The sequence below is a fragment of the Melospiza georgiana genome, chromosome Z, assembly GCF_028018845.1.
Source record: "Melospiza georgiana isolate bMelGeo1 chromosome Z, bMelGeo1.pri, whole genome shotgun sequence".
In the NCBI taxonomy this organism is placed as follows: domain Eukaryota; kingdom Metazoa; phylum Chordata; class Aves; order Passeriformes; family Passerellidae; genus Melospiza; species Melospiza georgiana.
The window spans coordinates 21,779,672-21,802,345 of record NC_080465.1 but is presented as its reverse complement, the minus strand read 5'-3'; the positions used below and the strand labels follow the sequence as shown (position 1 = coordinate 21,802,345).

The 22,674-nt window shown below is 39.1% G+C and overlaps 1 protein-coding gene across 1 annotated transcript in view; it reads left to right on the top strand.

Moving 5' to 3' along the window:
* The window catches only part of LOC131095635 (E3 ubiquitin-protein ligase KCMF1-like), a 46,915-nt gene that overhangs the window by 8,014 nt on the left and 16,227 nt on the right, over positions 1 to 22,674 (top strand). The window contains 1 exon segment of the mRNA XM_058043625.1: positions 15,096 to 15,263. Within this exon segment, the coding sequence (XP_057899608.1) occupies positions 15,096 to 15,263 (168 nt within the window).

Genomic DNA, 22,674 nt, shown 5'->3' with positions numbered 1-22,674 from the left:
ATGATTTGCTTTTTGTGAGTCTTCCTTTTTATTGCTCATTTGTCACCCTGAAGTGAATTTCATGTTTGTGTTAGTTCTTTCTATTGTGATTGCTTTATTTGGAGCTTCTAGGAGATTGTCTCTAAAAGTCACCCCATTCTCAGTTGGAGACCTGGTTACAACTTTTTTGTTGCAATAAACTTGGAACCTGGACATAAGAGACAGTTATGTTTCTCCCATGTCCACATGGGATATCAGGTGTAGATTTTATCTTGCCAACAGGCAGTAGGCAAAGTTTCTTACAGGTAGAAATTAGTGGTCTTGTACTCTGTTGCTGTGAGTTTTATACATGTAAGTACATTCTTACAAATTTTTTATGCATTGGGACATTTCACTAGTATATATTGTTGGCAGCTATTGCTTCATATTATGCCCCCACATTACTTAAAATTTGTCTTTAATTTCTCATTTTTATCAAAATACTGTTGATCCTATTCTGCATATGATTTGTATCATCCCACTGTCAAAACTGACAAAAATACAGAGGAAGAAAAATATTAATTTAAAAAATGTTTTTAAAAAAATGCGCTGGAAAAGTAAGACGAAACAACAAAGTTCTAAAAAAAATATAACTGCATTTCTTTTTCTTACCTCAGGTCAGATTGGTCTTTCCCCCTTCTGCCACTTCCTGGTGCCAGATTCTTTTTGGGAGGCAATGTTTCTTGTCTTGACTGACAAGAGGTGCTGTCTCTGGTAGGATAAATTATCTTTGCTTTCTTTCTTTTTGCCTTTGATCTCTTATCCTTTACCCTCTTATTTTGTTGTCACTATTCTTTCTTCCCCTTGTTGTGCTTTCCCTCTCCTACTTTCGTCCTTTGAGGAGTGCTCTGGGGTGGGATTTTCAACAACCCCTTGGGAAGCTGTAGACCCTGTTGAGTGCAAGTAGAGTAGAAATTTAATGCCTGCCTCTGTAAGCCTCTTTGAAAAGCAAAGCTCTGGTGTTTCTTGGTGCACTTGTCCTCACTTATTTCAGGAAAAAAGCTGTTGCTGGAAAGGTTTTAGGCAGCAGATACAGAGGTGGATTTGTGTTTTGGTTTTGTTGATTGGCTGATGTGATGAGGTGCCTTTAGTAGTGAAACCTTTACTAGGTTATGACTGATGTATTCTTTAATTATTTCTTGGGCAGAGTCATTGTTTATAAAACTCTTCAGTAACAGTTGATTCCTAGTGTAAATGCTATTTACTGTTAGCTCATCGATGCTAAAGCAGCCATTATTCTTGACTGACGGTGATTTCTAATGGCTCCTTCTATGTGACTGTATTTACTGTAAAAATTAGAAAGGATGAAGTGAAATCTATGTATAAACAGTGTAGAAATCAGCATAAATTAATGTGACAGATAAAAATACCAATATTCATCTTAGGGTTGTAATTTTAAACGAATTTCCAGACCAGCTTTCACACCAACAGAGTTGCTTTCTGGATGCTTGATGGTATGGGAGGAACTTCATGGCAGCTTCTAGAAATAAACACCTGGGTGTGTGCCTAGAACAACATTAGAATAACGTAGGAGATGAATAGCGGCGCCCTGGAGGTGCCTGGTTGGAGAGCGGGGCTGTGAGCTGTTAAACAGGCGATACTCTGGGCACTTGATCGGTATCTCAAGTATCCTAGTGCCGGCAGCAATAGATCATACATGATTTTCAAGGTCACAAATGCATTAGTATGTAGTCATGTAAGGACCTCCTGTGTGATCATCAATAACTTCTGTCTTTTTCTCCAAATAAATGATTCTGGTCAGAATTGACATTCAGTTTTGCTGAAAAAATTTTTTTGCATGTTTACCTCTGTGTGTGTGTATTAGCTGTGCATGCTCAGAAATTGTTGTTCACCTGGAATGAATTTTAACTGCTGTGAGTTTTGATTATAAACCCTTGTGTGAAAGAAAGTTGGACTTTCTTTAATGATAGAATGAAATTAACTTTGAAGAAATCTGTGGTTTGGGCACAAAGGCTTTTCTGTGTTCAGGGTACCATCACATCTCTTCTACTCAACATAGCAAATGTTTGAATTATTGCATATTTGCATGTGCTTTTAATGTAGGCAGGAATGCTGTGATGGTGTGGTGTTTAGTGTACAGCTGTTATGTGTATTTCATCATGCAGGCTGAGGTGTGGGTTATCTCTGCAAGTGGAAGGTCTCTGTAGTGAGAAGCAGCTTATGATCCACCAATGAAGTGAGAGCAACAGTACTGGAACGAAGGTCACGTCTGGACTGACATAATTATGCCTCTGCAGCTTCCAAAGTTTCCTCTGTCTTTACTTCCTGAGAGTAAATAAGGCCACTAACTTCACCCTGTGAATTATTGCTAGTATACTTTTCACACGTCTAAAGTAGACTCTTTGAAAATAGTTGTGGAAAAGGAGGTAAGTTTGGGAAAGTGATTTCAGGGATAACCTTGAAGAAAGACATCTAAGCTTCACAAAACTATAGAGAATTTAGAACTTTCTATGTAATGACTAAGCTTTTTTCAGTCTAGATGTGCATAAGGTAGCTCAGATGATTTTAATTCCATTCCTGTTTCCTGCTATCATTTATACTGTTCTGGTAAGATGAAGGTGTCAGTAAAGTATAGTTTGATCTCTGACTCTGCAGGATGAAAGTCAGTTATTTCTGCTGTTAACCATGACCTGTTGATTATATTAATTAGATACCTTGCAGGTTTAAGAAGATGGAGTAGAAGCTGCATAATGTCTTGACTCAGGAGTAGGTCAGACACATTTTCCAGCTCTTTTCTCCCTTGGTTATCTTCAGTTTTAGAAAATTCCAAAGCTGAATAAAAGCCTATTTGCCATCCTGAATTCAGAAAGAATGGATACTGTGGTCTGCAGGTGTCTTTTCCAAGCTTGTTTGCCGTAAGGCCTGTGAAATGCCAGGCAGGACCTGACAACCTACAGTGTTCCTTATTCTGAAAGATGTTTGTCATGAGCAGAGAAAACAGCTTGAGATTTTGCTGTAGAAGAAAGGCTTTGTAAATGAAGATGCACAAGTAAAGATTGATTAGAATATAAACTTGTCTTTATAGTGTAGATAATTGAATAATTGACTGTTATTGGTCAAATTTGTACTGGCAGAGATTGCTACTGATAATGTGTTGCTGCAGATGGCTGTCTGAAGTTTATATAGAAGCAGAGAATCTACAAGATACAAACTTTCAATTTTAACTCATGTCACATTAAAAAAAGGTATGAATTGAGGATATTAATAAGTTTTGGGTTATCTCATAGTTTGTTAGAATATTATCCAGCCCTTAAGTATTGGAGCCAGTTACTGTGAGGTATCATTCTTATTGTGCCTCAAAGCTCAGTTAATGTTAGCAGGGAATTAAAGAAAAATTACCAGAAAGTGAAGGAATGGATTGTTGGGAATTGCATACCAGAGTACATTTATTTAGCCAAGACTGAACAACTTCAAGAGGATAGTTGAATGAGGTGCAGGACTCCAGGCTCAAACCTTTAGAAGTACTGTGAATACTTCAGGGGAAGTATTTCAGGTAGTCTGCTCATGAACCCTCTTGTCATGCTTGCATTAAATGTTGTGTTGAGCTTCTTCCAAACCTATTATTCCTTCTTTCTAAATGTCCTACTTCCAAAATGACCATTTTCCAAGAAAGCAGACACTTTCTTAGTTTGTGCAATAGGGCATGGCATTAAATGTCCCTAATCAGTAAGATGACATTGCCTGCATGTTCTTTCACAGTATTGAGTGTTTGGAGATCTTGGCAGTGTATAGCAAATCTTAAAGTCCACACTGTAGTTTGTTCTAGTTAATTGAAAAACTCTAGAGAAGCTGCTGGACTCAGGAATATCTCAGAAATTAGAAACTGCAGAGAATATCTGATAGCCTTCAGGATTGAGCAAGCCTTAGAATTAAAGAAGATGAAAGAAGTTGTGTGTAAATAATTGGGTCCTTTAGTTTTCCTCTTGCAATAATTGTAGGCATCCTGTGTTTGTGCACAAGAAAAATGGACTCACTATTAACTATACTGTAGGTTCTAAGTTACAACATTTGGGTCTGTTACTGTACTGCAAAATGCTTGCAAATCAAAAAACCCTTACAAACCTCTTAGCTGTAAAATATATTTTGCGTACAGCCTTTCAGGTGCATTGGTATACCTCTTTCCTCTTGAAAAAATATTTAGTTCTGACAGAGCCATTAACTTTGTGAAGGTAAGAAGTGCTGAGTTGCTGCTGACTTTGACTGCTCTGCTTAAACGTGTGTCAGTGAAGTAAGGTAGCTGCCAACTCTAGCACACGCAGAAGAACTTGGAGGGAAAGTAGCTAAGGTTTACTGTCTTGTGATAGCTGGTGTGTTGCAACAGTCAGTAGAGAGCTCAGAAAATAACAGCTGTCTTGAAGCTGTACCAGGACTGTAGACATCCTGTTCAGCTGAAGGTGTCTCTTCATCCATGCATCCCTGTGACATCACATGGAGGACTGTAAGGGAAATTGAAGAGATATCAGCCCTTCATATCCAACCTTAGTTTACAGTTATGTGTAGACTAGGAGACTTGCTATATTTGTGGTTGCATGTTGGACACATTGAATTTGAGAATCCAGCACAGTGTCCAGTCTTAAAAACCAGTGTACATGTTTAAAGAAGGTATTAATTGCAGAAGATACAAGTTTGAGGATGAGTGATTTTGCCCATCAACGTTTGAGAACTTGAAGAAGCTCAACTGTTAAGTTGGTGAAAACCACCTTCCTGTGTGCAATTCAAGTAGTGTCCAGTGGACAGTGGAGAACAGAGCTTGGTCTGTTAGTTAATCTGAAAATGTAAAGGAAAACCTTCTACTTCCAAGAGGCAGATATTGAGATATGTCGAAGGAAGGGGACCAGGACACCAGATGGTTCATCACAGGTCCAATTTATTGAAGAAAGCATCAAACACTTATACAGCAAATAATAAGCTTATGAATATTCTGTAAGCCAAGCAATCTATTGGTTAAACTATACCATCAACTCATCCTCATTCCTTTGGGCCTACGTTCTCTACTTCTCACGCCTCGCTGTCTGTTTCTTTATCATACTCTGCTAGGCCCAAGGACACATTATCTTTGCAGGTGCAAGATTTGGAATTAGCCACGGCTTTGTACTTTTCCAGTCTCTAGTCAACTAAAATCCCAACAGAGATAAAACAGTTAAAATACCTCTCATATGTCCCAACTTCCTCTGCTTCATTATCTAGGTTTTCCTCACTAGTGTCTTTATATTGTAGGTTTTTTCCTAATAGATTGTTTAAAAGCTTTTCAATGGAGATCTGTCAGATTTGTTTATTACACTTAATTTTTTTACCCTTAAAATACTGTTTCATGCATTTTGTAGCTGTAGCATGACAGCTGAGCCTATAGTAAGTAGTGAGACATAAAGGGTGTTTGACCATTCCTCTCCTTTTTTCTTAAATTGTGAGGTGAGGTATGTTTTATCTGTTTTGATAAAATGCTGTATTATTGACACCTGGATTATTTTGTGGTTCAGCAAATAAAGTAAAACATCTGAGTCTTGTTTAAGAAGATGAGCTAATTACATTAAAAATACTTAAATACAGAAGACTTTTGAGCTGTGGTCTACAAATTAGTGATGAATTTTAGTGTTTAGTGACAGACTGGAAGCTCTTTAGAAAAATTATGTGACATATTGTTTTCAAATAGAGTTGTTAGTAAATTATTCTTAAAAGTAAGCTGGATACATATAAGATGATCAAGACTATCAGGGAAGCATTCCAGAACATAATACTTTGATTGTGTTTGCTTCTTTATGCATGTACAGTTTAAGGTGACAAAAAAAATGAAACTATAGGTAATAGAGCTCAGTGAAACTTTTCCTCATGGGAAGAACAAGGGGAAAGGTAAAGCATTTGTTATGGCTGACAAACGGTTGTGTTGCCAATACAGGGAACATATGAACAACATATAAGGAGCCCTGCTGAGAAGACTTGAGAAGATGCTGGTGGATGAGAGGCTGGACCTGATCTGAGAGCCCAGAAAGCCAGAAGTGTCCTGGGCTGCATCCAAAGCAGTGTGGCTAGCAAGGGGAGGGAAGGGATTCTGCCCCTCTGCTTCCCCCTGGTGAGAGCCCACGTGGAACCTGTATCCCGCTCTGGGATCCCAGGGAGAACATGGAACTAACTGTTGGGGTATGTGTTCAGAGGAGGCCACCAGGTTGATTAGATGGATGGAGCACCTCTTCTAAGGCTGAGAGAACTGTTCAACCTGGAAAAGAGAAAGTTTTAGGGGTACCCTAAATGTGGCCTTCCAGTACCTGAAGGGAGCCTACAACAAGGTTGGGGAGGGAATTTTTACAAGAGAGAATGGTTTCAAACTGAAAGAGGATGAGTTTAGATTAAAAACTTCTTTTGAATATGATCAGGCACTAGAACAGGTCAGCCTGAGAAGCTGTGGATGCCCAATCCCTGGAATTGTTTAAGGCCAGTTTAGATGGGGCTTGGAGCAACCTGGTTTAGGTGAAAGATGTCCCTGCCTGCAGCAGGGATGTAGGATCTAGGTGATCTTTAAGGCCTCTTCCTACCCAGACCATTCTGTGGTTGTTTGAACAAGGAAGGAAGTCTGCTGTGAAAAAATGGAAAGAAGAGGGAGGAATGGGAACAAACTCAAAGCCTGGTGGAAGTGAATCATTTTTGCTTTCGGTTACTGTATTTCCCACAGTGCACTTCTGGTATAGCCTTCCTATCATAAGCAGTTGTCATTTCTGGAGACGTCATCAACATGAGAAGCAGTTCTGTGTAACGAAGAGTGGGAAGAAAAGTTGCCAAGGCAATCTGTTTATGTTCAGAGTAAGAAAAATGCTTTGGGAAAGCCCAGGATAGAATATTGAAACTACTTAAATGAATAAATTGTAGGATTTAAACCTCCTATTTCCCCTCTGTGTTGTGTCCATAGAGACTTAATTATTTTTACAAGGCACTAGACCTCTTGTGGTGTTAAGGAAAGATAAGTTCCTTTTATGATAATGTGATGCCATTCAAAATGGTGATTTTGAAGGTAGACTTAAGTTTGAAGGTGTGCTCCTCTCTATGACCTGAGTTGGTTGGGAGGAATCTAGGTGTGACTGCCTTGTATTAGGCATTACTGCTTTCTTTAATGATTAGAAGAATCACTTGCTTTTATTTTCCTCCCTCTTCCAACTGCTTTCTAGATGTGTTTTCATGACCTGGAAGTGTGTATTTCCAGACCACTTGGCTCAAGTCTTTTAAGTCTGAGCTATTATGAGACGTGTAATCACAAAGCATTACTACTAAAGCTGGAGCACTTGCTGCATGCAGACTTCTTCTGTCTTTCACTTCCAGCTATTTGGTTTCCCAGCCAGTATTGCCTACTTTCTGCATTGTTACCTGTGATAAATCTTGCCTTTTCCCCATTCCGCTGGGTGGGAAAAGGTTGCCATGTTTGCCTATTTGGATGATGTTTAAAAGGATCAGGAGTGAGTTTAATAGTGCAAAAGGAAGTAAAGTAAAGTAGCTCTTACACCAGAGCTATGTGTAAGGTGTACCTAAATAGTTAATTTTGGCTAAGCTTCTTTTAGCCTCTACCAGGTGTTGTAAATTGTTGGTTTTGGTTTTTTTCTTATCTGTCTAGAACAGTGGCTCATAGAAAAGCATTCTTCGAGTATGTTTACTTTTCTCTGTTCAACTGATCTGTATTACTTAGTTGTCTCCCAAGCCTGATGGAACATGTGTCTTATTCTCCTTGTGTGTTTTTCCCTTTTTATGCCACTCTTCCTAAATAACAGCAATCCAAAATGCACGAAAGTTTATTTTTGGAGAACACTGTATCTTAATTTTTTTAGGGGACTACAGAGAAGTACCACTTCTTTTATTTAATTTCTTTTTAGGAAAATTTCTTTTTCGTTTTCTTCATGTTTCTTACACCTGTAAAACTCACTTGCGTGTGATAGACTTTCTCTTGCTCCAATTTTCTTTAGCTGGTGTTTGCCTGAGCAGTGTATTTCTGTTGTCTCACCCTGAAACAAATTCAGGAACATGGTCCTGTCCTATTAAGTAAGAAACTTTGCCATTGATTTTACTAGATAGAGGATGTAGCTTAGTGCTTTTACTGTTATTTTCTTGCCCTGGAGCTGTTGGTAGCTTTCTCAGTGTAAGTAGTTTTCTGCTAATAGAGTTCACATGCTGTTAGCCATCTTCCAGATTAACAGAGCTGTTAAATGAAATCATGTCTGGTGCCAGTTCCTTTGCTGCCACACTACAGACTTCCTGTGCTCTATTGCAATATGTTTATTTTTAATGTATTTACAGTATTTCAGCAGGTTTTTGTGTTGTGATGTTTTTGATAGCCAAGTTAAATTATATTGAGGGATAAGAGATACGTGAGAGAGTATTAAATATTAAATTGGAAATCCAGATTGGCTTGATCATAAATCCGGCATGATTCCTGCATAGAGTTGGGCATGTTTTGCAAGTGCTTTCTAATCACTTGTTCCTGATGCCCAAGATGACTGAAACTGTTGTGTGTATAACTTCCACAACCTGGGATGTGAAAGCAAAAATGGAAAAACTTCTTCTTGCAGCAGGCTGGCTGATGTTCATGGATCAAGGCTGAAACTTGCTGGGCCGGCTGTACTGTTACATTCTTTGTTTTTACACCAGGGAAATGGTTGTCTCCCTGTCCTCCGCACTGCTGAGGCCATGCCTCGAGTACTGTGTTCATTTGTCTTCTCACTTTAAAAAGGACATTGAGGTGCTGGCATGTGTGCAGAGGAGGGCACTAAGGCTTCGAAAAGTCCAGAAAAATGGAGTAGCTGAAGGAGCTGGGATTGTTTAGTCTTGAGGAGGCTCCAGGGGGGACCTCATCACTCTCTACGACTACCTGAAAGGATGTTGTTGTGAGATGGGGGTCTGTCTCTTCCAGCATGCATGCAGTGAGAGGACAAGAGGAAATGGCCTGCTGCTGAGACAGGGAAGATTCAGATTAGATATCAGAAAAAAAAATTTTTATGGTAGTCAAAAATTGGAATTGTTTGCTCAGGGTGGGGCAGGTAGGGGAGCCAGGTACCCAAAATGCATCTGGACCTGGTGCTGGGTGATATGGTTTAGTTGTTATGGGATTACAGTGGTATTGGTGGGCGGACAGTTGGATTTGGTGACTGTGAAGGTCTTTTCCAAACCTGGTGATTTTGTAATTCTAAGTATCAGGCACTATGCAAGTGAGCTTCATGAAGATTGTTGAAAACAGAAAGGTGAGCAGATTCAGGTGTCTGTTTCTACTCCAGACTCCAGAGAGGAAGGAGTGCAGTGAAGAAAACAAAAGCCTTTTGTAGGCCCACTTCCCTTCCTTTCCTCCTCCCTTTTTTTTCTCCATTTCCAAGTCAACAACATCTCTGCCTGCAACTCTAGTCCTACTAGTTCTTTTTACTCTGGTTACTTCTTCCACTTTGCTCTAAGAAGATCCTGCATGTTCAGCCATGTTGCACACAGGCTGTGTAAGGGAAGAGAGAATTTTTGATTATTTCAGGGGTATCACGAATGAATTTTCAGTTCAGTACTTGTAGCTGCAATGGTGATGAGGTAGGTTCTATGCTTCAGGTGTCTTTAATGTTTATTTTCATCATTTGCTTTAGTAAACATGAGGAGAAGTAAACAAAAATGGACGTTCTATTTGGTTGATTTTTCTGGTGAAATGCTCACAGTAGAAGTTCTTAGAATTTGACTTCTCAAACTAGGCAGTGGTCTGCATTGAGAAATTAATCTATTGAAGTGAGACACAATTGGCATTTCTTTTTATTAAGTATCAAATGGCATATATTTTCCTTTCTTCAGTTTTGGAAACAAATAAATTGCTTAAGGTAGAGTATCTTAAGGTTTGGACTCTTGCTGTGTGTCATTTAGACAGACTACAGATGAGATAGTTGATGTCAGGCAAATTTATTTAAAACTGAACAAACCCAGAGCAATCCCTTAAAAAGATGTCTTACACTAAAACATATCAGATTCATTTTAAAAGTAGTGTTATGTATGATCTTCTGAATATATAAATAAACTGCAGTATAAAGGTTGCAAACTCTTGTACCACAAAAGAGGCAGCACAACTTTCTGATTTTGACTTGCATGCTGAAGTTGGAGACTTTAAAAGGTAGAAACCTTAATGTTTGTCTGGTCCCTCGAAACTGAGTGGTACTCTTCCATGTAATACTTTTAGTCTTTAGAAGGGTGAACCCTTTCAGTACTTCATGTAGGTTAGGAAGAAATTCTTAAGTAGCTGGCATTTTCTTTCTAGAGAAGAAATCATTGATTGCCTGATTTTGCATTTGTGTAGTACATTAAAGAAGTACAATGATTCTCACTCTGAGCACTGATGAACAAAAAACAGTATACCTGAATTCAGAAGGTTGTATTTAGGATATTCAGCTGCTGACAGGAGTGCTAAATGCCAATAACTACCCATGAAACTAATGTCTTCTAGTGTATTGCTAATGACTGGTATTTTCTTGGAAATTTCTAAAAATTTAACAGTACATTCAAAATATTGATAAAGTTCAAGGTCTCATGTTGAGGCTGGAACTTATTTTGCTATGTCCATATTACTCGTCTGTGACCACATGCTCTTTACAAGAAAAGAAGTGCTGAGTTTTCTACAATTTTCAAGTAATTTTTTTTCTGGGTCTGATTATTGTTATTATTTTGACTGCCCTTAGTTCTCAAGGACACTAAGTAGGGGAGAAAACCTTTGCTTTTTTTACAAATGTGTTTCTATCCAAGGCAGTAATGGCTTAGGACATTACAGGCGCTTTCACTGATGTTACCTTATAGCTTTGCTTGTAGTTGTAAATACAAATTGATCCTGGTGTGTACAGTATTTGAAACATATGTTATTCTCTCTCCATTAAGAATTCAAATTATGTGCTCTCTTTGGTGTATCTATTAAGCCCAGGACCAATTACATTCATTTTAGTTAACTTCTAGCAAAACCAGTTCAGTGTCATAAGATCAAAGTATGTTTGGCTGTCCGGATTAAAATATGAAAGTTGTTGGGAAAGAACATTTTTTTTTCCTAGAATCACTCAACAAACCCTTCAGTATGTAAAATGCTGAAGTAATTGACCTGGATGAAAGGGAGATGTGGGCTTCATATAAATGTAGTAAGACTTCTGTAGTGAAGGGGTAGAACATACTTTATTAATGGGACTGTTGGGTATGTCCTGACTCACTTCACTCAGAGTAAAGCTAGAGAGACTGAGAGTTGATATTGCAAGGGAATAGTTCTGAAGAAACTTTCAGAATCTGATGTTTGTTTCACCTTTAACTATCAAAGTTCTTTAGGTTTTTAGCACAATGCTGTCCTCTACTGGAATAGTGTTGCATTAAAAGAGCATTTTATGCTGATCAGAAAGGTTTTAATTAGATGTGATGTGTTACGCAGTGTATGTTGGTACTTGTACAGCAGTAACAAAATAAAACAAAATTTGAGGATGCCTCAGATATCATGTATGATGTAATGTGATCTGTAACTAAAATTGATATTTCTTACTCTTACAATTCCAATCCAATATTTTCAATAAGGTGAATCAGAACTTCTTATTGAACAGCAAGTCTTTTGGGGTTAATAGGATTTCATTCTGTGAGTCTTTTAGAAGTCAATAGTAACAGTTCTTGCAAGCCAGAAGTGTATGCAAATACTTGTCACAGAGTATTCATGGTTTTCTTTACACTGGTCCTGCACTTTTGTTCCCTGCTTTAAAGTGAACTTCTCCAGAATGGGGGGGGGGGTGTCGCAAAATTAACCGTGATTAATGTGGATGCATCCTATTTAATGCATCCTATTTAATCTGACAGTCTTGAATCTGTTACATACCTACACCTTCAAAATGTAAAGTGCAGGGAAATGTTGGACAGACATATACTAAAAGACATGCTGTGCTAAATAAAATGTTATCTTTGGGGGTTTGAGGCAGAGTGAACTTAAATTTTGGAATTTGATATAAAGAGGAAAGTGTAAAAGATTACAATCAAAAGCTTTTGTTATAATAGAAATAATAAGGTGGGAGGAAATTATTTGGTTATTTCAGTTTCTAGATCACATGTTGGGTAGGTAGTCAAGATTTTGGCAGCCAAGTAATAGGCTTGAAAAGGAACAGGAAGAACTGTCAGGCCAGACTTTGCTCAGACTGTTATATAAATGGAAAAATAAGTAATATAATTTCTTGAAAAAAGATCCTGCTGGATTTGAGAGAAGGTCTGGGGATTTAACAATGTGTTTAACTCCAAAATTTCAATTTCATAATTTTCCCCTTTGCAGTTTCCATTCTCTGCTACAGATAAGGATATAAGCATAATGTGGTACATCCCTTACTGCCAGCCTGTTCCTCAGAGCAGAGGATGTGGTGATTGTTGTAAAATACCAACTTTGAGAGATGTAGAAAGAACAATGTCTCTAGAACAATGCTGTTCTCTTGGTCTGACTTCACCAGCCATAGGGATGAGTTACGTTAAAATATGTTTTTCTCTTTGAAACAGGTTGTAGGTGTTCTAATAATTGATGATAAGTAACAAAGTTCATCTGTTATTTGAAGACCTGGTACATTCCTACTGCAAATGTTCTAAAGTTTTAAAGACTTTTTTTAAACATTGTTGTGATTTATGGCTGAATTTCCCTGAAGTTAGTATCACATCATATATGGAGATTGCAGTTTGGAATAATGTGGAGAAGTGTGGTATTCACATTCTCTGAAGAGAGAGATATAATTCTCTCTCCTAGGATTTTTCCTGGGGAAGGCAGTGAGAAGCACAGAAAAGAGGAGAAAACAATTATCTCTACTTGCTACTCTTGTTGTTTGGCCCGTGTGGAATGTGAAATGGAGATTGTTTACCAAAAGTGATTTGTTAATTGGACTCCAGTGATGGTTTTTTGGAGTGATTGGCCAGTTAGGTCAAAGCTGTGTTGTGACTGTCTGGTAAGGGTAACAGGTTTTTCTTTAGTATCTCTTTAGAATAGTTATACTATAGTATTGAGGTATTATAGGATAGCATAATAAAGCTTTTGTTCAGCCTTCTGAAATCATGGAGTTAGAACACATTATTCCCTACATTGGGGTCATCCTGCATTGATAGAGAAGTATTGATATGAAGAAAATCTGTAAATGACAGCTTCTTAAAAATGTCTGTCTTGAAGTAGGAATGATGTAAATGTTTGAGAGAACACATGACAGGAGTTTTTTGCTAAGAGGCTTACATCTGCATTAAATCAGTTATTCCAAGCTTAAATGAAAAGAGTGGGAAAAATGCTACCTTCTGAAGAAGCATGGATTAGTACATCAGTTGGAAAGCTGTTCGTGTCTGACATAGACTCTAGGTTAAACTAGTCTGCTTTCAATGGGACATCTAACTTGCTGATCAGCTGTTTTCTAGAAGGTTTAGTAGGCAACAAAGAGACTCACAGTGCTGCCAGTAGCTGCTAAGTGTTGTATGTACAGCGTCCATTGTTGGGGAGATCTGCATGCTGCATAGGTAGAATTTATGAGTCTCTGTGTGGCAGGAAAAAAGCAAACAAACCAACTGAAGCAGTGAAATTCAGATTACAGATTTAGCAAGCAAGTGCTCTCAGAAACTAGCCTGCTGTCAGTGTGTAAATCATCAGATTGTTAAAAATCCTTCAAAGTTGATGGATGAAACTTCAGGGAAAAGAAAGTTAAGGGAGAAAGACCTTTTTTTTTTTCTTTTTTAAGCCAACCAAACCAAATTTGAAGATGGTAACATGCTGTCCTCAAAATATAGTTCAGCTATTAACAAGGATTCTGGAGATACTTTCTTCTAATATGCTGTTCCATGTAGAGTGATGCTTGCAGAATATATAAGCAGTGAGGTGAATAAAAAATAGGTTCAGTATTCATGTAAGCACCATGATTAGACATTAGAAGCTATTAGTGCATGAAGCTGTCTTTGTAGGTGGAGAAACTAAAGGCAAAAATGATAAAATAATTTTGCTCACTGCACCTCTGTATGTAATGATGCAATTGTTTGGACAGGTTGGGGAGATTTAAAAGAAATTGTGTATTAATGTGTTTCTGAATTACTTGTGGTAAAGCTTATATTAGATGTTACCGAGTGGAGTAGTAAAAACAAACGCAAAAAAAATTCTGTAACTCATAGCAGTCCTCTGACAACTAGGCTTAAAAAAAACACTAGGGATATGGCTAATGTGACTCTTTTGTTCTGGCATTTTGCTCTAAAATTGTCCCTGCTTTTGCCAGACTGTGAAGAAGAAATCTTAAGTGATGGCAAAAGAAGGTGTTGATCCAAATCCTGCCTTAGTTTTACACTGTAGTTTCTTTTGTGAAGGCCCTTAATTTGCTGCTGCAGTTGAAAGACATTTGTGTTAGCCTTTGCAGGTTACAAGATGATGCCATTTCTGCACTTAACCAGGCAATCCAGAGAGAACTGAAGCTGTACAGAGAAAAATGAAAACTTCTTGAAGCTATAAAACCTTTGTCAGATACACACGCAAGTGTGACAACTTTACATTGCAAAGAATGAGTTTAAAGGAGAATTAGAATGGAGAGAACTGATGCAGGCTAAATTAAAAGAGCATGGGAAAACATTCTAATTTCTACACCATATAAAATGTCTGGCTATTATGTTATTTAGGATTGAAAAATGAGGAAGTGTTGAATTAAAGGCAAAAAAACTAGTATGTTTTTGGCAGTGGTTGATTTGATTGTTGTTTTTCTTTCCTCTCGGTCAGCCATTATACAGTTTAGCTTTTAAAAGGGCACAATTCCTGACTGAACAGTCACAGTACCAGCTGATAGTGTTAGGTAAAGATGTCTGTAGGAAGATGCAGCCAAAGAGCTTTTAGAACTTAACCTGTTATTCTTTCAGGTGCTTGAGTGTGCCTCAAGAATTCAAGATCCTAATTTTGGGAGAACGGTGTCTTTTAAAGATGCATTTAAAAATTTGAGTCTTGTATCAGCTGCACATGTCAAACATGGTTGACTCTTAGTAGTTATTGAGAGGCAATAACAACAAATCTTCCTCATAAAAAATAAGTGCATTTGTTGCTGTCTTAAAACAATTTTATTTGTTTACAGGTGTCAGCTGTGATGCATGTTTAAAAGGAAATTTTCGAGGTCGCCGGTACAAGTGTTTAATTTGCTACGATTACGATCTGTGTGCAACTTGTTATGAAAGTGGTGCAACAACAACAAGGCATACAACTGACCATCCAATGCAGTGCATACTAACAAGAGTAGATTTTGGTAAGTGATCATTTTAAACTCCAGTAATTTGTTGCTGTATTGTGTCCACAACCATAATGCTGATTTTCATGTTTCTAATTATCACTTCCCCTGTTAGGGCACTAAAAATACGGGCTAAGTTCTTGAGTTCTGATAGGCAGGCATGTTTTCTTTGATAGAAGAACTGCTTTTTTTTTTAACTGCTGCATATATATTTCTGATTTTGTTATTTTGGTCTGGTTACAGCAGATTATCAAACTAATAAATACACTTAATAACAGTTACTACCTGTTAAAAGTGCCACAATCTACAAGCAGAAAAAAAAATCCTGGTGAGATTTTGTAGGAAGGTAGTTCATTTGTAGTTTTTGTGAGCCTGTAAATATAGGAAAGGTAGTGATGGGCTGTAGTTAGTATGAGAGATTAGTGTTAAGGACTAGAATGTAGTCTTTTTGGAATTCCTTTGTAGATCTCCTAATCCAAGAGTTATTTCTAACTGTAAAGCCTTGTGAGTATTTAAAATAAATAATAATTGTTCTTGTGTCTTTGAGAAATGACCGCTCACTTAAAAAATTTCAAAGGTTTATTAAACCTTTACAAAATACAACAAAGGACTGAATAAGGAAAAAGGACAGTGCTGGGAGCGTAATGGCTGCTCCTGGACCCTCCCAAAGTCTGTCAGTCAGCTCTTCTTTGCTGTCTGTTGGTGGAGACTGCTTTCTTGCAGCTTGATAGGAGGTCAGGTGTTGTCATGCCACGCCCCCCTACCAACACGGTTTTCCCATTCTCAGCTGCCTTCTCTCCAGGTGTCCTGGACAATGCAGGCTGTCAGGTGGCAACAACACAGAGTGGGGAGAGGGGATCATGGGCATAACAGTGAACATCTAAAAAACAAACCACCATAACATAACCATACATCAATAAAACTTTTCTTAACATACACACAATATTCATCCCCTAATTGCAAGAGCCAATTACCCTATTGCCTGTCTATAACAATCCCCCTTTTCCTTTTCTATAAGTGATTTGGCTTGAGCAGTTAGCTCTCATTTTTGATTTTGATGACCTACTCATCCTTCTGTTGAGTCAAATTTGATTTTGGATGAGTCATAATAGCATCTGTTGATGGAGATGAATACCGTGGGAAAAAGAAAAAAAAACCTCAGGTTTTGTCTTAGCAAGATGATTGGTAGAGTGTGTGAGCTGAATTGGTTTGAGCAACAAAAGGGAGTAACAGAGGTGTGGTACAGCTTTTACTCCCCCTTTACCATGCCTATGGGGTTGCTGCCTGCAGCAGGGCTATATAACCTTCTCGGTGGCGAACATAGGGGCTAGCTTGGTCTTGCCCTCTAGTTCTTGTCATACTCCATTAGTTAATTCTCAAGTGAACTGCTTCAGCACTTCTCACTGTTCCCCATGTACTTCCCCTCAACAGACGCTTGTAACTTCTATCCATTAAAATAGGAGAATTACATCAATGACCAATACAATTCAAATTTCTTGCTCAAGGTGTTACGTAAACAGCCCTCGAGCTGGCCTGTGGAAGCTTGACTCTACTTTTTGGACATCTTAGGGCTTTTCTGGTTACTTCTCACTCAGTCTGGGTGTTATGGTTTATTCTGTGGATTCTTTCACTGGCCTCTTAATTTTGTCATAGAGAGTATTCTGAAGAGGAGGAGCAGCAGGGGTCAGGCAATCTTCTTGCCAGCCTGGCCAGAACTGCAATGCCAGTTTATGAACCTTTGCAGGCAGGTGTGCCCTGGCCCTCACATCTGGCAGAGATACTGCAGGTTATCCTAGTTGAGCTTACATGGAAAAAGAAAGCCATCAACATTAAAAAACCCCAAAAGCGCAAGTAGTTTTTGTCCAATAAACAGGCGGATTTATCCAGGTTCTGATTTCTTAAGGCAGCAATGCTTACCAGCTTACACCCCCCGCCCCCACCTCCCTTCCCACACTTTTGGTTCTTAGGGTCTCTAGGATGCCCTAGGCTTTTTCTGTGCTGGCAAGACCTGGATGTCTGCCACTCTAGGCTGTGGGGATGTCCTAGTGGCATGGGCTTCTCCTGGGACAAGAGAAAATGTTGTGGTTTTGTGCTGGTAAGTGAAAGGCACAAGCAGCAGTTGTCACTGATCTAGTTATTGCTGTCACTGACTGGGGACACTGCTGCATTCACACTGTGGGCTTCGCATAGGATGGAGGAGGGTGACTTTGTGAGAAAGGTGACAGAAGGACTGGCAACTACTGAAAAAAGGCAAAAGGGATTTCCTTTTTGGTCAAGGTGGAGCCGTTCTAGGGAGGAAGGAGATCTTCAGCTCTTACCCACCCAACAGCACAGGGACAGTGACTAGAGGAAGGCAATACCACGTCAGGATTTGCCATCAGCATCCCCCAACCTTCTGGGTTTAGCAAAAGCTTTTTGGCTATAGCTGCTTGCTCTTCCTGTAACCAAGTGGGTCCTCATCTGCGCTAGGCTGTGTAGCCCATGGGATCATGGAAAGGGCAGTTCTCTTAGAGAAACGAGACAAAGGGACTGGCTGTGCCTAGGATGCCTCACCTTCTCTCTAGGGCGGACAGTCTGTCTTTGCTTTAACAGTTATAGAAGGGAAATGTGGAGGCAAATTTTTCTTTCTCTGAGAACAGAGTGTACACAGAGAGCTAGGGACCACTCCAGCCAGCAGAGCTCAGTAGTAACACACACACAAACATGCACACATCTGTTTTTCCTAGGTGAGACATCAGCCAGATGGACAGAGCTGTGTATCTAGAGCCATGATTCTGGAGCCACATCTCTGGGCGTGCACCCAGGGACATATGCAGAGCTAATGCACATACAGGCACCTGCTCAGCTGCACAGAGCCCTGCTACGTGCTAGTAGCTCATGCCTGCACATGCACACGGAGCTGTGCGTGCCTAACCCATGCACTCCAGCACACATGTGTACGGAGTTGTGCATATCGGTGTGTGCAGTGTCATATACATCAACACACACGTATCCCACACACGGCTGTGCTCACACATGCAGAGCCTGTGCACACTCACAAGCACAACCTTTCCACAACTGAGCAGGCACATTTAGCACATGTGCACACAGAAGTGCACGCAACACGTGTGCATGTCAGCATATCTGTGTGCACGGTGCTGCGGACTGTAGCATACCTGTACATTGTGCAAAGTGAGATATGTACACTTACATCTGGGCACACCAGAAGACACGCATGCAGCTGTGCACACATGTGTGCCTTACCACTTGGATGTGCACACAGAGCCGTGCACACTGGCACATAGAATCACAGCGTGTGCAGACACGCACCCTGGCACACACATGCACAGGCTCACACACACAGAGCACATACATACACAGCACTCCCCAGAGCCCTTCTGGAAGGAGAGTAGTAGGACATCTACTGCCTGCTACCACCCCCTCTCTAAGCAATATTTCACCCTCTGTGCCCTTGGGGTGGGAATAGGTAATGCTGTCTTAAAGGGAAGGTTAAAGAGAGACCGTGCTGGATTCTTGCCTCTTGCCCCTTACCTCACAAGGGCAGGAGGGCACAAAACTTAGCACTTTTTGCTGTCTTGTGTCGCAGACATTTTTTCATAGGAATCCTTTCTTTAAGATTTGTTCATCTTCTGGGAAGCTGAGGCCCCAGAAGAAGAATGTAAACAATTGTTATCAACTAGTGTAGAATGCAACAAGTGCAGCAGTGATTAGTCTTCTGTGAGTGTTTGGATTTGCTGACCACTCACAGGAGAGTTTGTCCTTGCTTTCTGCTAGACACAGAACTTTGTTATTCATTCTTTTCTATGCTATTCTTAGCTTAGCAGCCTCTGCAACTTCTCTCTTTATTCTTTTTAGTATAGTAATAATGTATTATATATCATATATCAATAAATCTAACCTTCTGATCATGAAACAAGATTCTCATCCATCTCTCACCCAGAAGACCCTCATCAGAGCGCTGTAATAGTCTTGTCTTTCCCAAGAGCTTGACTAGCACAAAGGAGAGGATTAGAGGGATTTATTGAGGACCAATGACAGTGCATAGCATACGTGGCATTCTTCACCTCTTATATCATGGGATGCTGGGGTAGGAACTAACAACAGCTCTACCTTACTGCTCTAGAAATCAAATTTTCTATGGAAGCATCTAGTTCTGGCCTGCCTTAATCTGCTCCTTTGCAGCAGCCAATTCTTACAGGAACTGGCAGAGTATTATAGGGGTCTGTGCCTTGGTTGGCTTCTATTCTAGTCTGCAGTAGAAGGGCTCTGGTTAACCTCTCCACCTCTCATGTAGGTAGCACTGGTCATAGGAGGAGACTAAAGGAAGTAGTTCTTTTCCTAGCTCTTGCTGCTCCAGTGAGTTGGGAATCAGCAGTAACAAAAACATCTCGATATTATCAGCCCTCTGTTCAACACAAATCCAAAAGATAGCCCCATACTTCTCATTGTGAAGAAAAATTAACTGTATCCCAGCTGAAACAAGCCCAGAACTAATAAAGTCTTCAGTAGTTTCCAGGTGATGTGGCAAGTCAAATGAAAGAAGAGTGTTTGCAGTGATGACAGTATGAGTAGGGAAAGTTCTTAAGTAAGGACGATGTTACTAGAAACACAAACTGGAAGGCTGTTAGTGTAACTGGGTGTGTGAATTGTGGTTTGCTTGGCTAGTGACAGACTTCAGTTCTGTCATCTGTAGACAGGTTTGTTTCAATATGAAAATATTTTAATAGCAGTAAACTTACAGTTTTTGCTTATGATATGGAGGAAAATGGACAGCTAGTGAAAAATGAGTATTTTATCAAGGAAAAGGAAGCAGAATGGGGAATCTCTCTGTTGCAAAACTGATGCAAGTACTTCCAAGGAAGTCGCTGTCATTTTTCTGATTTTAAAAGTGCATGTGAAGATCAGTGAATCATTTGCCCAAAATCCATCTGCTATGATGATAAAGGCCCTGTACCATTAAACCCCACCACCACTCCAGCCAGCACTGTCTAGGTGTGGGTATCAGTGGAGTGCACTTAAGTAGTCTGCCTGAAGCTGCATCCAGATTGTTTGTGGTGGACAGCTGCCAGCATGGATGATCCTTTCAGCATAGAAAAAGTCACATGCTGTTTACCTCTGTGAAAGTTGCGATCAGTTCTTAGAGTTCCTAGGTACTGTAATAATGTTGCAGAATATACTGCAAGAAGGTGGACTTTCTCAGGTATGCTGAAAGAACTTTTGTTGTCAGCTTGCCACATTTTGATTTTTTTTCCCTGAGATTCAGACTATTTAGGAGCCAGTATGAGAACACTGAAAACAAGTAAAAAGCTCTAGTATTTTCTGGCTGTGCATGTTCACTCTCGCACCATCTGGTTGCTATAATTATCTTTCAGGAGTCAGTTTCTACCCTATATATATTCATTTTTAAGCAAGATGGGGTCCAGCACAATGGCAGTGCTGTTGTTCCTCAGCCCCCACAAGAGATACTGGAAAAAATGATACGCTGAGTGTTACGCTGCTGTAAGAGGGACAGAGCTTAAAAAAAGTATCAAGTCTAATATGTAATGAGAAGTGGCTTTTAAAGCACAAATCCAATTAGTTTATTTCAGAAGGGTCAAACTGTGGAGTCAAGAGTAGAATTGTAATAGGCCTGTGGAAAGAACAGGCATGTGCTTACGAGGCAGACACTTGTACTTCTCTGGTCTTTGTAGATCAATTTGTCAGAACAATGGAGAAGTTCACAGCAAATTTCTTAGTTTCCTTTTTCTTAAAAAGGCATTTTAAACTGTTGGGATTCTTTAGGGTCTAGGCATGTGGCTTGCGCTTTACCACATCATTTTAAAGTGGCTACACTGACAAAGAAAGTAATACAAATTGTTAGTAGGATTCTCTGCCAGAAATCTCATTGTGTTACCTTCATCAAAGTACAGAATCTGCCATGTTTCAGAAGTGCCTTCACTTGTCAGCTAAGGTGCTTGTGTGACAGCAGATCCTGCCACCTTTTGTGCCCCACAGATCCTGCCACCTTTGTTCCCTAGGCAGAGGGAACCGATTAAATAATGGGTACCATAATAATATGTAGTGTGGGAATGACTGGATTCACCAGAATTCAGCTTGATACTTTTGTGGGTTTTTTCATTTGTGGTTTTTTTTTTTTTTTTTCCACACACTGGAGCAATATATGTGTGCTAAATGTGTATCATGCTAAGTCTGAGCATTGTCATTTTTTTGGATCAAGATTCTGAAGCAGCTTTGAGGATAATATGGCTGCTTGATAAATGATACAAGAACATACATACTTTGTTTTGTTAAATGGTGTGTTGCCACCATTTGGTTTCTTCAAACTTTGAAGAAGATTAAGTAAGTACACTATACTTGTATCGTACCAACATTTTTATCTCTATATATATCACATTGAAATTATATTATTTATATGAAGAAAAGTGAAACTACAATTCTATACTGCTGTGTACTCTTGTAAAGAATTGTTTTAACAAAAAATACAGGCTTTTAGAAAATGTAATCCTGAACCAGATGTCTCTTTGAAAGATTGATTTTTGTCTAAGAAATTCTGTGATATTTCTGTTTTGTCACTAACCTCCTACCAATTTTAAGAATGTGCTAGTTAGATTTTAATATTAAGTATACATTTAACTTTTGTAGCTATAGATGGATAGAAAAGCAAAACTGCTGATGGTTTTGGTTGTATTTTCACATTTAATTCAGTTTTTTTCTTGGAGTTTTTTCCCCACCAGGGAAAAGCTGTAATGTCTAAACATTGCTGTGCTTGAAAACTGACTTCATAAACTACTATTGGGTCCGCATCAGACAGTGTTGTGATCCTTCTGCTCCTTTGTATTCCTCCCCTAATTGATAAGGAATATAGGTCACGAGTCTTAGCCTAGAGGGATGCAACTGAATCTGGTTTTACTTCTTTACCAAATACTTTTACTTGTCTTCCTGGACATCTTGAACAGAGGGTCTAGAGGAGTTTGAAGTATTATGGACTCCTGCTTTTGTCTTTGAAATGAACCAAAATTTCACAATCTGAAAGATTTCTTTGTGGTCAAAAGAAACAATTCTTCAATCATGGGCACATTGCATTCTAAACTGATAGATTTGTAAATGAAAAATGGTAACACAGTTGTAGGTTGCTTTATTTCCGCAGCCAGGGAAGCATGGTGTTTCTGTTTCTTCCCATATTGCCTCTAATTCTTAGTTAACTTCATTAGCAAAGGACCCCTCGGTAGTCAGGGACATGACTTCATAATTGTAGGATTTTTTATGTGCTTGTAGAAAGAACAGGTGGAGAAATACCCATTCAGTACCTTCAGTGCTAAAATCAGACACAAAGATTCATGCGACCACTTGATAACCAACCATATTTTTTTAACTTAGATTTTTATTTAGATTTTTTTAAATTTACTTTAGATTTTTATTTATTTACTTT